Below are 16,201 nucleotides of genomic sequence, written 5' to 3' on the forward strand. Positions count from 1 at the left end.
ATGTGTTAAAATCCCAAAATTCACTGTATTTTTGTTTTAAATGGTCAACTATCTTTTACATTTAGTATTTCCTGTGCTCATTATTTCTCTGTGAGTTTTCTTCTGGTATTCTTTTCCTTCAGCCTGAAGGACTTCTTTTATCCTTTCTTACAGTGCAGTATACTAGCGATAAAGCCTCTCTGCTTTTTTAACCTCAAAATTTATTTATTGATCTTTCAGTTTGAAAGGTATTTTTGATGAATACACTATCAAAGTAGATATTTAAAGTTGATATTCTATTGTCTTCTGGTTTGTACTATCTATAACAATAAGTTAGTAATATGCCTACCATATTCCCTGCAAATAATATGTCTTTTCTCTCTGGTTACTTTCAAGATTTTTCTCTTTATTGCTGGTTTTCAGTAATTGGATTATGGTGTACCTAGGTATGGTCTTCTCTGTTGGGTTATTTAACTTCTTGGGTCGTGGGTTCATGTGTTCTATCACATTTGGAAAAAGCTGTTTTATTTCTTCAAGTTTTTTCTGACTCAATCTCACTATGACACTCCAGTTATACCTGCTTGAGATTGCTTAATATTATCTCACAATTCACTAAGACTCGCCAACTTTTTCTAGTATTTAATTTTTTTCTATCTGTGCTTCAGTTTGGATGGTTTCTACTATACTCTTTCAGGTTGACCTTTCTCTCTAGGTGTCCAACTGACAATTATGCCTACTCTGTTAATTTTTCATTTTAGATAGGATACTTTTTGGGTATAGAATTCTCATTTTGTTAAACTCCTTATTTTTTCCTCTCAGTATAATAATGTTTTCCTTTAAGTCCTTGAACACACTGTAAATAGTTGTCTCGAAGACTTTACCTGCTAGTTCTATAAATTGTCTTTTGTCAGTCTGTTCTTTACTGGTAGATTTTTTTTTTCTAGTTTTGGTTCGTATTTTCCTACTACTTCACCTAAGTAATTTTTTATTGCATTATAAATGTTACACTGTTGATTGTATTTGTTGTCATCCTTAAGGGCGCTAAGTTTTGTTCTGGAAGGTACTTAATTTAGTTAAAGATCAGCATGATCTTTTAGAGTTTGTTTTTGAGCTTCTTTGAGTCTAAAGTAGTCTTTACTGTAGGACTAAAATAACCCTGCTTTTAAGGCTTGGACTTTCTGAAGTCTGTAAAGCATTGTGCAAGCTCCAGTTATTTTTCAGCTCACAGGTTTCCAGTAGCTGTTCTTTCCCTAGCAGTCCTATTTCCCCCCCAAACGTACTTTATTTTTATTGATACAGGTACTGCTGATGGTTAACATGGGTGGCTTAAAAAGATGCAGTTAAGAAAAGAGGAAAAAGAAAAATTATTCTACCTCTTTAAAAAAAAATTTCCTTTAAAGGCATTATTTCTTAATCACTACATTATTTTCCTAGTATATATAATAGAGGAAGATTCCTGAACAAGAGTTCTCAAATCACATCCAATTTCTACTATGCTCACTTTAGGAAGCATCTATAATTTCCTTTATTTCTTAAACTCCTCATATATATAATTCTGAATCATCAAGAAAAGCCATTGAGAACAACTTATGTATTTTTAACTGTGGTTTCTGTAATCCAGTCTCTGTATTTACACCACTGAAAGGTGAATACTGGAGTTTGGCACTGAAAAAAGAACACAGCCTTCTAATTCGCCCCAAGGAAGAAAGTAAGGAAGAATTCCTTTAAACTATTTTCTTCATTTTCTATACAACTTTGCTTCCTGGCTACTTAAATTTATTCAATAGTTTATTTCAAGGCTGAGGCATTTAATCAAAATCTCTCTTGAAAAGCAGTCAAACTCTAAGACAAAGAGAAGGGAGACAAGAGTGATAGGTGTCCCAAAGGTACTGCAGCCATAGTAAAGTGCAGGAGAGCAGAATATTAACAAAATTTTAAAACGATTAAAAAAGAGCATTTTACATTTGAAAGATCTACTTCAAAGAAACAACAGACATTTTAAATAAAATATGAATAGAAAAGAAATTGGTGACATAAAAATATGAAATAAATTTTGGTTAAAAGTGAATTACCATTTTGAAAAGGTTCAAAATTTAACTGAATAAAAGTTCTGTCCTATTGTCTCAAATGTTTCAGAAATAAGATCAAATAAGTACTGTGCCTATACAGTAGCAGAAATAAGGATAAAAGTTAATTTTGAAAATAAGAAAAAGCCATCAATCAAAGAAAGGAGGAAAAGCAGTTAGAAAGTCTGCTTTCATGGTGAATCTAATTTCATTGTGTAAAATGTCCTATTTTCAAAGAAGCCCCGATTTTTAAAATAAGTAGCCAAATTGATACATTTTTTTCTTCTGAAAATATTTTCACAGGTTATACTTTAATTTTAGAATACTTTGCAAATAACATCTTAGAAATTTTCTGAATGAAAAAAGTGATAGTTACAGGTAGTAACCAATTTCTCTTAGTTGTCCTATTATTACTTACATGCATTTCTCAATTCTTAAATGTCACTATATTAGAATTTGTAAGAGGATGTTAGGTACATACTATAAAAATAAAGTACTAATTAAAAATTTAGATTTTAAGACAATATTCCAAAAACTATGTTCATTTGGCTGTTAACAACAAAATTTATATTACTATTGTTAATCAATAAAACAAAAGTAAATGGAAAACTGAAATCCTGCAGTAACAGAAGACAAACATCTGATGTGAAATATCATTTAAGCTTTAGAGAATCTGAGGAGTCCTCACAGATAAAGAATTCAGATACAGTCATAGAAAGTGCTTAATCCCATTGCTAGTTCTGTAACTTTAAACTATTATTTAAAGTTTACGAAAGGGGGGTAAAAATCTATTGAGAAGTATTCCCGAGTTTAAGGACATACGTTTTTTTAATTTTGATGAATGCTGTCAAATTACCCTCTAAAAGGATTGTACTAATTTATATTCTCATCAACAGCATATGAAATAATCTCCATTTTCCCAGACCCTTTCCATTAACACATAATAAACTTTTTATTGTCAGTAATCTAATAGGCAGAAATTCTCAATGCTGTTTAATTTGCATTTTTGATCATTAATATGTTCTCATATATTTACTCGCCATTTGCATTTCTTCTGTGAACTGTCCAAGCATACAGTGCCTGTTTTTCTGTTTTGTCCTGATTTGTGGGATTTTATTCTATATTAAGTATAATGTATCAAGGATAACTTGTGTGTTACATAACTTGCAAATATTGTTCCACATTACTGTTTGTATTTTAACTTAGTTTATATTGTTGCTTTCTGTGAAAAAAAAATCAAAAACTTTAAGTGTTTTATAGCCAAATCTGTCCATTTTTTCCTTTATGGCATCTGGGCTACATGCCATCCTTCATAAAACACATTAAAATTTCCCCTCAACTGGCATATTATGAAAAGAATAATGGTATGTTTCATATTTATTGATGCCCCAAACAACTCAATACTCAAATACTAAGACTGAAACGTGTGGTTAAATCTAAAAGACCTACAGGTATTCATTTAAAAAAATAATTCAAGAAACACACACAATTCGAGCCATGGCATAATGGAGTTCCTTTTATAGTCTCTCAGGTCTTTAGAATTCCAGCTATGTAGGGGCACCTGGTTGGCTCAGTGGGTTAAGCCTTCAGCTCAGGTCATGATCTCCGAGCCCCTCATCGGGCTCTCTGCTCAGCAAGAAGTCTGCTTCCCCCTCTCTCTCTGCCTGCCTCTCTGCTTACTTGTGATCTCTCTCTGTCAAATAAATAAATAAAATCTTAAAAAAAAAAAAAAGAATTCCAGTTATGTAGATAGTATAAGATCTTTATACTATAAAGGATAATAAAATATGAAATAAAAAAAATTAAAATCATTCATTCTAACTACATCTAATATGGGAAAATTCCCTAACTCTATGCCTGAGAAAAAAATGGTCCATCCCATTTCCAGCCAATTCTATTTGACACCAAATTTTTCTGCATGTTGAACCAAAAGCTGCCTCCTTGCTTTATTTACTGCTATAGACCTACTCTCCAGAACAAGAGAAAACAAATGTACCACCCACCACTCTGTACCACTGCATCCTTGCAGATAATTGAAATATGTTCTTCAAGTTTGATTCTTTCCTTACTTTTTAATATAAATACCTGTTTGCATGTCTAATTGACCCAACAGACTATAATCTCCATGCAGACAGGGCAAATGTCTTTTGAATCTTAGTCCTTGCCTGTTATATAAGAAGCATTTAATACACAACTGGGTGTCAATTTGTCAATATCTTCCTTATAATCAAGAAAGTCAGACAATATCAACTCTGTTTCTTCTAACTGTACCATTCTAAGATTTTAATGTACAGTTCTTTGTCTCAAACACATTCCTGATAAATACATGATACTGAACAATTAAAAATATATCTCCAAATCCAAAATAATCTATAAAGTAGTTCATCTGCACTGCACAATTAATGTATTATTCATCTTCCATAACATTTTAAATGTCATTCTGACATCTTTGTTAATACAAGGGAATTTTGTATTATGGCTATACACATCTAATTATATTCACATTCATTTTATAAACCATTCACTGAATAGAGATTTTGGAGCTGTATACATGCAAGCAATAAGTATGAACAGGGTCAGGTCAGATCTCTTAGGGGTGCTCAGACATAAAACAAGCTTGGTTACTATAGATCTTCAATGGTAAATCTACTATTCAACATAAATTTTTTCTAAGAAATGTGCTTGGTATTTTTAAAAATATATGAATCTTTACCAACTAGTTGAAACAAACAAAAAAAAATACTTACTTCACTGTGGCACTTAGAAGAAAGTTCAGCTGTGGCATCAGCAAGCTGTCTGGGGCTGACAGGTAACGATCAAACTGAACCTACATGAAGTAGAGAAAGAGCAAAACATAAAGTGCATATATCTGCTAGTAGACATCTCAAACACAACCATCAGTTCTAAGGGTTAAAACTTAGCAAACATACCATGGTACAAATAATGAGTTCTTTCTGATCAAAACGAGTTACTGCTTACATTCTAACTAAAATTCCCTAACAGTGTCAACTTCTTAATGTAGTCAGTATCAGCAATATTTACTTTTAAAATTCTGAATCCAAGTCACTCGTCTTAATCTCCTTCACTAAACTTTTGAATAACAGTATTAACAAGAAAAGTCATCAGAGTTCAAGTCTACCTTACTTTCTTAAATCCACTGTATTTGTTAATTGTTAATTTACCTAACCATTCAACTAATATTTATTGAGTACCTATTATTAGGAAGGTACTATACTAGGTAAAGTGTAAATAATGGTGAGCAAAAGAGGACAGTCCCTAGCTTCAAAGACCTTATGATCTACTGAGAAAGATCATAAACAAATAATAATGGAAATAAATATAAAATTACAAATTGTGTTATGGATGCTATGAAGGAAAACACCAAAGCCCTATAAAAGTGTAAATCAGGAGGATGGACCTAGTTTCCGCGTTTGGCAAAAGAATCTGAGGAAAGGATATTTGAAGTGAGATCTTAAGAGATGAACAGAGATTAAGTAAGAGTGTGTGTGTAGTGGGGGGTCAGGGGGATAGAATGGATGTGACAGCATGGATGAAGGCTTGAGGTGAGAAAGAGAATGGCTAACAGAGATCAGTTCATGTAGGTCTTCTACTATTCTTTAAAGGATTTTAACTCTTACTGGCAAAAGCATTTAGGAAATCATTGAAGGCGGGGAATAATCTGATTTAAGTTTTAAGAAGTTATGTCTGGCTACGGCAAGAAGGGAAGGTTATAATTGTAGATGCAAGGACACCAAATAGGTAGCTACTGACGCATCTTAGACTACAAGGACAATAACACAGTAGACAGCAGAGGAGATATTTGACAGAACTAGATGTAAAATTATCAGCATTTGGTTAGTGACAAGATGCCAGGGCTGACTCCCAGATCTGGATCTATATAATTAAACTCACAGCATTATCATAATTCATAACTGTCTACTTTTCACATTTATTTAGTTGTGTAATAGCTATACCGCTTACTAGATCACGTCTATTTTCATCCCAATTCTTAGCACGATGCCTAGGAAATAGCAGATAACACTGAAATGATAATAGACAGATGCTCTTACCACTTTCTGAGTTGGGAAATTTGGAAGAGGACCTGGGGGTGGGGGACAGGAGAGACTTAGAAGAGTTCAAGTCTAGGATATGCTGAACTCAGCGTGCCCTGAAGCATTCAAGTGATGGCTACAGACAGTTATATATAAAATGATGGACCACACACAAAACAAGATTACTTAGAGGGATTCTTTAGAGAGACAGATATTCAACTTAATTGCTATTAAAGTTTAAGACCAAGCACAAAATAATTTGTAATGGGGTTTAAATATATTTTGTGGTTTTACATTATGGACTAGACATATGTTGGTGGGGGAGAGAGAGAAGGGGAGAAAAACAAATGTATTGAGTACTACGGTTACTGATCCTTTGTACAGACTTAGTTCATTTTGGAGGTGCGGGAGGCGGAATACCTTGAAGTGGGATACTGGGTGGTATGGTGAGTGTATATTTAACTTTCTAAGAAACTTATCTTTTTAAATTAATCTAAAATTCATTCATTTTCATTTATTTTTAAACTTTTTAGACTATTTTATTTATTATTTTATTTATTATTATTTAGAATATTTTATTTAGAATATTCTATTTTTAGAATAAAATCTTCGTATTTTTAAAATTTTTGCTGTGATGTTTGATGAACAGAAATTATAACTATTACTTCTATGTGTATATATATATTATCTTTTATTATGACATAATGTTCCTTATTTATCTTATTTAGTGTTTTTAAAATCTACTTTATCTAATATTGATACTGTTGGCTCTGTACTCTCTGCCTTGTTAGGTATCTTGTGGGCTTAAGCCTTTCATTTAATTTAGCTCTGTAAGATGCCTTGGCATTAAAAGTCATCCAGGAGAACTATGTGCTGAAGTCAAGCCATCATGGTAGTGAGCATATGTGAGTATTTAAATACTCAGGATGGGATAGGCAGTACAGTAGTTGAGCGTGTCAGTACTAGGTTGAATGGGGTTTAATAGGTTGTTCAGAGGATTAGAGTTCACACATGAAAAACACTAGCACACTCAATAAAAAACTATGCTAAAGACACCATTGTTAACACTGCTGCTTGTGTATTACTTAAAGCTTCCAAACAAGATCACCCTATGTTGGCTGAACGAGTGTCATCCAACGGTGAGTATACATGCATGCCAAGTATATATGTAAGATGTGGAAACATGCTCATGCAGACGTGCAGGCAAGGTCTTCACTTGAAAAGAAGGAAATAAAGTAGAGGTTCGAGGAATCTCACACTCAAGAGTAATATGTTATTTTAAGACTGGAATCCAATTTCAGCTACCATCTCAGGAAGAAATCAAGAACTGTAAGCCAAAGATGACTAACAGTGAGAAGTCTTCAATGATATACAGCCTAACTTCTTTGCATCTGTCATTCCTGTTTCTCTATTACGTTAGAAATAAAACTCTGAAAACGAAGAAAACCCAAACAGGAATGATGGGGTGTAAGGGTAGAGTAGAATATTACCACAAATGTATGTCTTGGTCAGACCTTAATTAAAGGAAACATGTATACAATCATTATTATTGCACCCAATGTGAATGCAGTATATCAAGAGATAAAATTACCATCCAGGACAAAATTATCACACAGGAAAAAATTAATAACGTTTTATGAGGAAACCTACGTTGAAATGCTTTACTATTCACTTACCATTGCAGCCTTCAGTGCCACAGAATCTAGGTTGGGCAAATTAGCTAAAGAGCCCTAAAAAAGACAAAACAAAACAGCAAAAATAAGATGTAAAAAAAAGGTGCTATAGCTTCAGTTCAATAACGAAATACAGTCTATTAATAGATTCCCCAAATTTGGAAATTCATCCCCTTTCAAAGAACTCAAGTGTCACCTCTTCAACCTCAACTAGAGCAGGGACTATGACTTGATCAGTTTTGTGTTAACTAGCACAAAGGCACGCCATCATATTTGTTGGAGGGAGTGACAAGCACAGATTTATTAACAATGGGAATACCAGGATATTTCAGATTTACACATAAGCAAGACAAAAACGCAAGGAAGCACTTAGAAAATGTCAGTAAATCATGGGGGCTTGAAGTTGCACTCTGACAATTTTCAGTAGTATACAACAGCAGCAGAACTGATTTCTCTTTGATAGAAATTTGCTTGTTGCTTTATCAGAATAAAAAATTTGAAACTGGTAATTTTTGAGAGCTTCATTTAGAAGTTCCTGGACTGTAAAATATTCTTCATGTTAATGCCATTTAAATGAGTTCTCTGCTTTTTAAAGAAAGATCCTTACTTAACTTTCTCGGGTTCCACCACTCCCTTCTCTACTTCCACTGGAGTTCTATAACTTAACAAGATCTTATGCAGGCCTCAGAGTATTTACCTTTCCAAAATAATAGACCAAGATTCACCAAGTTAGAAAGGGAATGACTGCATTTACACAGTAACCTATGCATTCAATTAACTGATAGTGATATAGGAAGCTAGAAAATTCACCAGTATGAATATCCTTCACACATTTTATTACTAAGCTTTTTTCCGTATTTTTAACCAAAATTACCATGGTAAAAAGGACAGTTAATATTTGGGGGCACTCTGCTACATCTCAAGTAGTCATCTAGGAATTGTACCTGTATTTTCTCACTTTATTTTCAGAACAACTCTGTAATACAGATACTATTATTATCCTAATTCCACAGATGAAAGACACAGAGATGTCACTTTCCCAGTTTAAAACAAAGCAAACTATTAAGTGGCAGAGCTAAGATTCAAGCTACAGTTTAGCTCTAGAACCCATGCTCTAAATGGGCATTTCTCCAGTTAGGAACACCCATGTGCTTACCTGTTCAGGCTTATGTTGCTGTACGGTGTTATAGATAGAACTCAAGCCTGCTCTAGTTAAAACATAAGAAGCTTGCTCATTTATAAGCGTGTCCAAATGTGCTTCAATCTAAGATAAAACACAACAGAAAGAAAATACTTTAAAAGGGGAGTAAGACTGATGAGAGTAGAAGTAGACCACCGCAGAGTCAGCTCTTCATCAGGGACGTGCTCCTTGCAGTGCCTATGAGGCCAGACCATGAGCCACATGGGCTGCTTCTGTGACAAAGCTTTTCCTTCCCCAAAGAGGAAGTCCTCCTACAAAAGGGAGAGAAAGTCTCACTTTAAAAGTAACTGAAGAGGACTCTAGGACTAGTCACTAGTCAAAAAATCCAAGTTGTTTGTCAGTTCTTTTAAAAGATGACACTAAGCAAAACACAAACAAAAAACAATAAACAGTAAAAAATAACAACAGTGTAGAATAAAATACTTAGAAAGACTTCTGGGAAGATGAAGGCCTGATGTTCCTAACCTCCACATTTCCCTTACCCTTCCAACTTCTTGGACCGACTCAACCAATCAAATGTGCCATCTGGAGAAGCAGGTTTGTTAGAATCAGGGGAGAGTTGAGGACGGGCAGAAGGTTGGTCAAAGATTTAAAGTTAGGAACTGCTCAAGCTAGCAGATGTGAGTTGTATGTGCTCATCTGCTTCGTATTATCTTTGAGGAACCCATCTAATGCTAATGGGGGCAGAATCCACACAAGTTAGACTACCCTGATGGGCTGAAATATCCCTTAGTGGGAAGAAGTCTGCTGCTCCCTTACTTTTACCAGTATAGGCCCAAGAGTTTGGGGGTCTTCCATCTCTTCTTGACCAGGGAGTTCCCTCAGTTTTACCAGTTTGTTTGTCCATGGCGTAGTTTACTACTAATGGTGCTATTAATATCTGGATGCTTGCCAATAGCCGAGCACCTCTCCCCTTAAAAAACTTACAACTAACTTAAAAGAGGTGAGTATATTCTAAGAGAAAACTCATCTGAATAATTAGAACAAAATCTTTTCCAGAGGCAACTCTACTAAAAGACACAGAGTTCTTTAACTTTTTTTTAAGTGAATGTCCAAGAAACTACAATTAGAGCCCTTAGTCATTAGACTTACTGGAAATCAAAGAAAAACAAGATGTGTAAATATAAACATTTGATGAAAAAGTTACTGTTAAGAACCAAATGAGTATCTGAAGAAGAACAGAAGAAAAGTAATACAGTAACATCAAAGAAAGATTAAATTAGAGTGTAAAAAGAAATTAGAAGAGAGATTCTGGAGATAAAACCAACTAAGGGGCAAGAGCTTCAGAATGTAAAAAGTAACAGATGGAAAAGTGATAATTAATTAGATAGTAAGAAACTTTATGGAGCAAAAGAAAGGGTTGAATCTTCAGACTGAAATGGCTCTGCAAAATCTAAATGGAAATAACAGAAAAAGAGACATGCCAAAATACATCCTAAGGAAATATCTCAACTCAAAGGAAAATCCTTACAAGCTTCCAGATGGACAGACTAAGTTACCACAAAGAAAGAATCAAACTAGCCTGAACTCCTTTCTTTAAACACTGGAAGAAGGCAAGTAAGAGTGGAAGAAAATTAATAGACAATTGATAGGAAAGCTCTGAAAATCAAGAATCCTTTACTCCACAAGGTGAACTTTCTTTGGAGGGCCTAAATACACCACATCTTCCATATCTGCATCATTGTGCAGTCCTCTCTACCATTGACTCTGGGGCTGACCCACGCAACCAGCATTGGCCAACAGCCGATCAGCAACCATGGAATAAGCATGGGCTTCACACATACTTACACACTGGGGCTTGTCCCCTTGGAATGAAAAACATGACCATGGAATAGTTAAGAAACACAGATAATTGGGGATAAAACAGATCCATGAGTACCTGATATATCTGAACTTCTTAAGATTGAGACAAATGGCAGAGTTTGGGGGTTGAGTTAGTGATAAATACAGTCAAAACCAATGAATTTTTTTTTAAAGAATTTTACTAATTCCACAAAAAAAGTTATATAAGAAAGAAAAATTAATCATACTTCATTATATTTCTTTTAAAAGGAATTAGAAATTAGAAAATATTACAAGTTTAGATGTACCAAAGCTTATTCCTTAGAAACCCCTAAAACTTTACAAATGAATTTTTACCATAGCCACTGCCAAATTGCTTACATACTTGTAATAACACAGAACACTCAGAGTTTTTTCTTAAAAACATTATATTTACCAAAACTCACTATTTAAAAATCAGAAGCCAAGTATCTGGTAAATTTTACAAAATGCTTTGTTTTAGCCACTTTACAAACTCTTAAGTGATACCATTTGGCTTATAGGACTAGAGTCATTGGTATAACAAACTGTAATGTTTTGCCTAACACTGGTTTACACATAGATAAAAATATATCTGTCCTCTGTAACACCTTCTGCACTAGCTAGAAAGCTTGAAAAATATAGCATATTATTCACAGTTCAGAAACTGAAATCTGCATACAGAATAACTGTTCCAATCAATAAGAAAAGCTTCATTCCATCATCACAAACTATGGTTTGAATAAAATATCATATTTATTATATATTCTAGCTTCCCCCAAACAAATCCAAAATACCAAGAGTGTGTGTTTGTGCGTGTATGTGTGTGTATGTGGAATTCTATCAGACCATACCAAAGGATTTATAAAAAGTAGGTCACTGAAATTGGATTAAGGCCAGTAACTGAGATCATATACAGAAAAAAGGCCCCATCACAGTGAGCTATCATCTTACGGTAAAATTTACCTGAAACTGCAGCATTTCTAGACGTCTGTCAGTGAACTCAAACAGAGCTAGTGTTGTCTTCATCATATATAGTGAATTGACCATGAAGGTGGCCATGTCAGCTGTGCCTAAATTGCTGGCAGATACAGTACACATTTGGAGGAGAGGATCCAAGACACATGATAAAACCTATAAATGAAAAACAAAATGAAATTTATTTTTTATTCCCCAATCAGTGATACAGGCCTAGGTTAACAGAACTTCAGAATGAAAGTCAAACTAATTGGAAGGGGGCCAACTTACAGAAGTACATTTTAAAAAGATCAAATGTTACAGTAATCATAATGTTTTTTACAAAGAGCATCGCTGAATAAAATACTCTTCAAAAATAAAGAGACCTGATTCAATATTTGAAGGAAGAATCAATGAGAAGGATTATTAAAATGTATGGGTTATAAAATGCCGGAATTTCAACAGAATGTATAATAGACGAGCAATAAGTAATTATTAAATATAACTTATAACATACTTGCACAAAGTCAGCTTGACGGGCATCTAATGGTACAACTGAAGAATCGTGAGAGGCCAAAACTTCACGCAACAACGTGAGTGTCTGATTTAATGCCGAACTTGGTCCAAGATCAGGTGGTGGGAGTTCAACCTAAAATAAAGGGTAGTTCATCCACTGCTTATATTTTTCCACTGAAATTTAATGCATGAATAAATGCAACTCATAGTTAAACAATACATATAAAAGATGTAAAGCTTTGACATATTACAAAATCTTTAATTTATCCGTAGCTTATACTAATAAGCATAGAAAGTGACACAAAAGTTTTTTGTTATATTATTATAGAATATAGTCTTCTCACAGCAGTGCAGAATTTGTACTTCCAAAATTCAAAAAGTTGTAAGAAAACTTAGTGGTTTTTGAACTGTAGAATTATATTTTTATACAAACTTGAAATGATCTACTGTTTTGTTTTTTTAGCCCAAGTCATAAGAAAAAGGCAATCCAGAAACCAGCACTCCCCCAACAGTGACATAACTGAGAATCATCATCCACCCCTGGCCCAAATCTCAGAGATTTTGGTTCAGTATGCATAGGTTTGTGGCCGAGGAATCTTCCTTTCAATAAGCACCACAGGGGATTTTTCAGGGCACTGGCCAATGGGCTAGACACTTCACAAAAATACAGTACATACTGTATTCTATACAGTGTAACACTGCCACCAAAATCTTAAGTACTCAAGTTAAAGATTAGTTTTACATTTTAGATTACCATTTACTAGTTGTGTGGTCCCGGGTAAGCTCTTTAACCTCTCAGAGCGTCAGAGAGTTTCTGTAAGGACTAAGTAGGATTGTTGCATCTAAAATACTGGTAGAGTACCCGGCACTTAGTGAAAGGCATGCAAAGTTCACTACCCCTACTTGCCAGCATCACGATATCCAAGACATCTCTCTGAATTTTTTGAAACACATTTTTCTGAACACTTACAATACTAATATAGACAGATATTTTAAAAAGATTTTATTTATTTATTTGACAGAGAGAGAGGGAGGGATCACAAGTATGTAGAGAGAGAGAGGGGAGCAGGGTCCCTGCTCAGCAGAGAGCCCAATGCAGGGCTTGATCCCAGAACTGTGAAATCATGACCTGAGCTGAAGGCAGAGGCTTAACCCACTAAACCACCCAGGCACCCCTAGATAGATTTTGTTTTATTTGTAAAATCTCAGAAGTCCATGGAAGAGTTGATAGCCTTGTGTCAGATAGTAAGGTGTAAGAATTTTTAAATATCTGGATTTATATTAAGAATATTTTATATAGAAAAGTTAATATATAGGTGACATCAGCAGGAATGGTGAAGTATGGACCTCTGAAAACCCCCCTCCTTCATAAAAGCAACAAAACCAAAAAATATAAGACATGCAAAGAAACAAAAAAATATGGTTTGTGCACAGAAAAAAAAGTCAATAGGAACTTTCCCTGAGAAAGCCCAAACCCTGGAGTTACTACTCAAAAACTTTAAACCAGCTATTTTAAATATGGTCAAAAAAACTAAAGGAAACCATGTTAATGAACTAAAGTTTGAGAACAATGTCTCATCAAATAGAGAACATCAACAGATAGAAATGATTTAAAGAAAATAACCAAATAGAAATTTTGTAGTTGAAAATTACTAAAATGAAAAATTCACTACAGGGATTCAATGGCACATCTGAGTAGGAAGAATAAATGATCAGTGAACTTGAAGATAGATCAATTAAAGTTATCCAGTCTGTGGAATCAGAAGACAAAAAATGAAAGAAAATTCAGAGTTTCAGATACCTATGGAACGCCAGAAACCTAAGTACATGGGGATCTTAGAAGAAGAGGGGAAAGCAGGAAGAACATCTGAAGAAATAACGACAAAGACTTCACAAATGTGATTAAAACAAAACATTAATTTAAACATTTAAGAAGTTCACAAACTCCACACAGAATAACTTAAATAGATCCACCCTAAGACTCATCACAATCAAACTGTCAAAAGACAGAGAATTTGAAAGTAGAAGAGAGAACTAACTGATTATGACAAAGGATTCTAAGATTAATAGCTGATTTCTCATCAGAAAACATGGAGACTAAAAGCCACTGGATGGCACATTCAAGGGGCTGAAAGAAAGACTGTCAACATAAGATTTCTATATTCAGTAAAACTATCCTTCAAGAATGAAGGAGAAATTGACATTCCCAATAATCAAAAACAAAAACTGTTCACTAACAAACCTGTTCCACAATAACTATGGGAAATCCTTCAGGCTAAAGCACAGGGACCCTAGACAGTAACTTAAACTCTTATGAAGAAATAAAGAACAGCAATAAAGGTTCTGACATAGGTGAATACAAGACAGTATTAATGTACTTTCCATTTGTAATTATTTTTTCCCTGATTTAAAAGACAACTGTATGAATCAATAATTATAATTCCATGTTACTGAGCACACAATGTCAAAAGATGTAATTTGTAACAACAACAGTATAAAGGAAGAGGAAAACTGGGCTATGTAGGAGTAAAGCTTTAACATGCTATTGAAAATAAGTTGGTATTAACCTGAATTGCTACAATTTAAGATGTTAATTGTAATTCCCAGGGCACAACTAAGAAACTAACTAACTACACTCACAAACTCTCACACACATTTATTTAAATAAATAGTAATTATTTAAATTACTAGAGGGAATTAAAGTAGCATACCAGAAAGTATTAACACAAAAAAAGGCAGTTACAGAGGAACAGAGGAACAAAAACAGTTAAGACATATAAGAATAGCAAAATGGCACTACTTTATTAGCAATTAAGTTAAATGTAAATTTATTAAACATGCCATCCAAAAAGCAGACTGGCAATGGATTTTTTAAAAAGAATGATCCAACCATCTATATGTTGTCTTCAAGAAACACTTTCGATTTAAAGACACAAAAAGGTTGAAAGTCAAAGGACGGGAAATGATAAACCTTGCATACAAAAACCAAAAGAGAGCTACAGTAGCTATACTCATTTCAGACAAAATAACGTCTTCAAACAAAAACTGCTACTAGAAACAAAGGCAGGTATTTTATGTTTATTATTAAGAAGACATGAGAATTAGAAACGTGTGCATAGAACAGAGCCTCAAAATACATGAAGCCAAGGCTGAAGCCAAAATTGAAGAAAAAGTATCTCCCATGGAAAATATTTATTTCAAGTTTCACACCTCTTTCAGTTTTGTTTCCTTTTTTTGTATTAAATTCAAATTCAAATTGAAAGACTCTAGAATATGAAGTCATCTTTATAAAAGTATTTTCTATTCATTCACCCAATTAAAAGAGATATCTAAAATGTTGTTAAACGGATGGCAATGAGGGGCGCCTAGGTGGCTCAATTCGTTAAGCATCTGCCTTCAGCTCAGGTCATGATCCCAGGGTGCTGGATAGAGCCCCACATCCGCCTGCCTGCTCAGTGGGGAGCCTGCTTCTCCCTCTACCAGTACCCCTCCATGTGCTCTCTCTCTGTCAAATAAATAAATAAAATCTTAAAAAATAAGCTGATGGTAATGATGGTTACTTAATATTATTTCTAAATGAAGGAATTTTTTAAAACTTTCATCTTTGTGTTTTTCTGCATGATCTGAATCCTTATAATGAGTTTATGCATAAAAATTATAGATCCATCTATCACCCAAACTGCATGAAACGTCAACCCATTAACAGCAATTAATTCAGGATAACAGGGATTGATGACTGTTATTTTCTTCTTTGTATTTCCAGTGTTTCAAAATATTTGTTTAATAAAATAAGTGTACTTACAATTTTAGAAATTAGAATATACACGTATTATATATACATGTATGCATATACATAAGTAATATAAAATGCACAGAAGCTAGTCATATAAAAAATGGCTCAGGGGAATCTTTAGATAAGTATAAATCAGTAAGATTTGCCAGCACTCTAACAGCTTT

At 33.9% G+C, this 16,201-nt stretch overlaps 1 protein-coding gene across 2 annotated transcripts in view; it reads right to left on the reverse strand.

Annotated features, from left to right (window-relative positions):
• COG6 (component of oligomeric golgi complex 6) overlaps positions 1-16,201 on the reverse strand; it is an 84,153-nt gene that overhangs the window by 9,010 nt on the left and 58,942 nt on the right. Inside the window, exons 14-19 of one of the 2 annotated variants that reach the window (XM_080799745.1) lie at positions 12,246-12,377; positions 11,738-11,905; positions 8,927-9,034; positions 7,774-7,827; positions 4,793-4,872; positions 3,695-3,760 (exon numbers count right to left, since the gene is read on the reverse strand). In XM_080799745.1, coding sequence (XP_080655871.1) covers positions 3,742-3,760; positions 4,793-4,872; positions 7,774-7,827; positions 8,927-9,034; positions 11,738-11,905; positions 12,246-12,377 — 561 coding nt within the window. In that variant the 3' untranslated portion in view covers positions 3,695-3,741. Of the gene's footprint in view, positions 1-3,694; positions 3,761-4,792; positions 4,873-7,773; positions 7,828-8,926; positions 9,035-11,737; positions 11,906-12,245; positions 12,378-16,201 lie in introns of those variants that run through there. The other variant, XM_080799744.1, reaches the window with a different exon arrangement.

The sequence above is a fragment of the Martes martes genome (genome assembly GCF_963455335.1).
Source record: "Martes martes genome assembly, chromosome: 3".
Lineage (NCBI taxonomy): Eukaryota > Metazoa > Chordata > Mammalia > Carnivora > Mustelidae > Martes > Martes martes.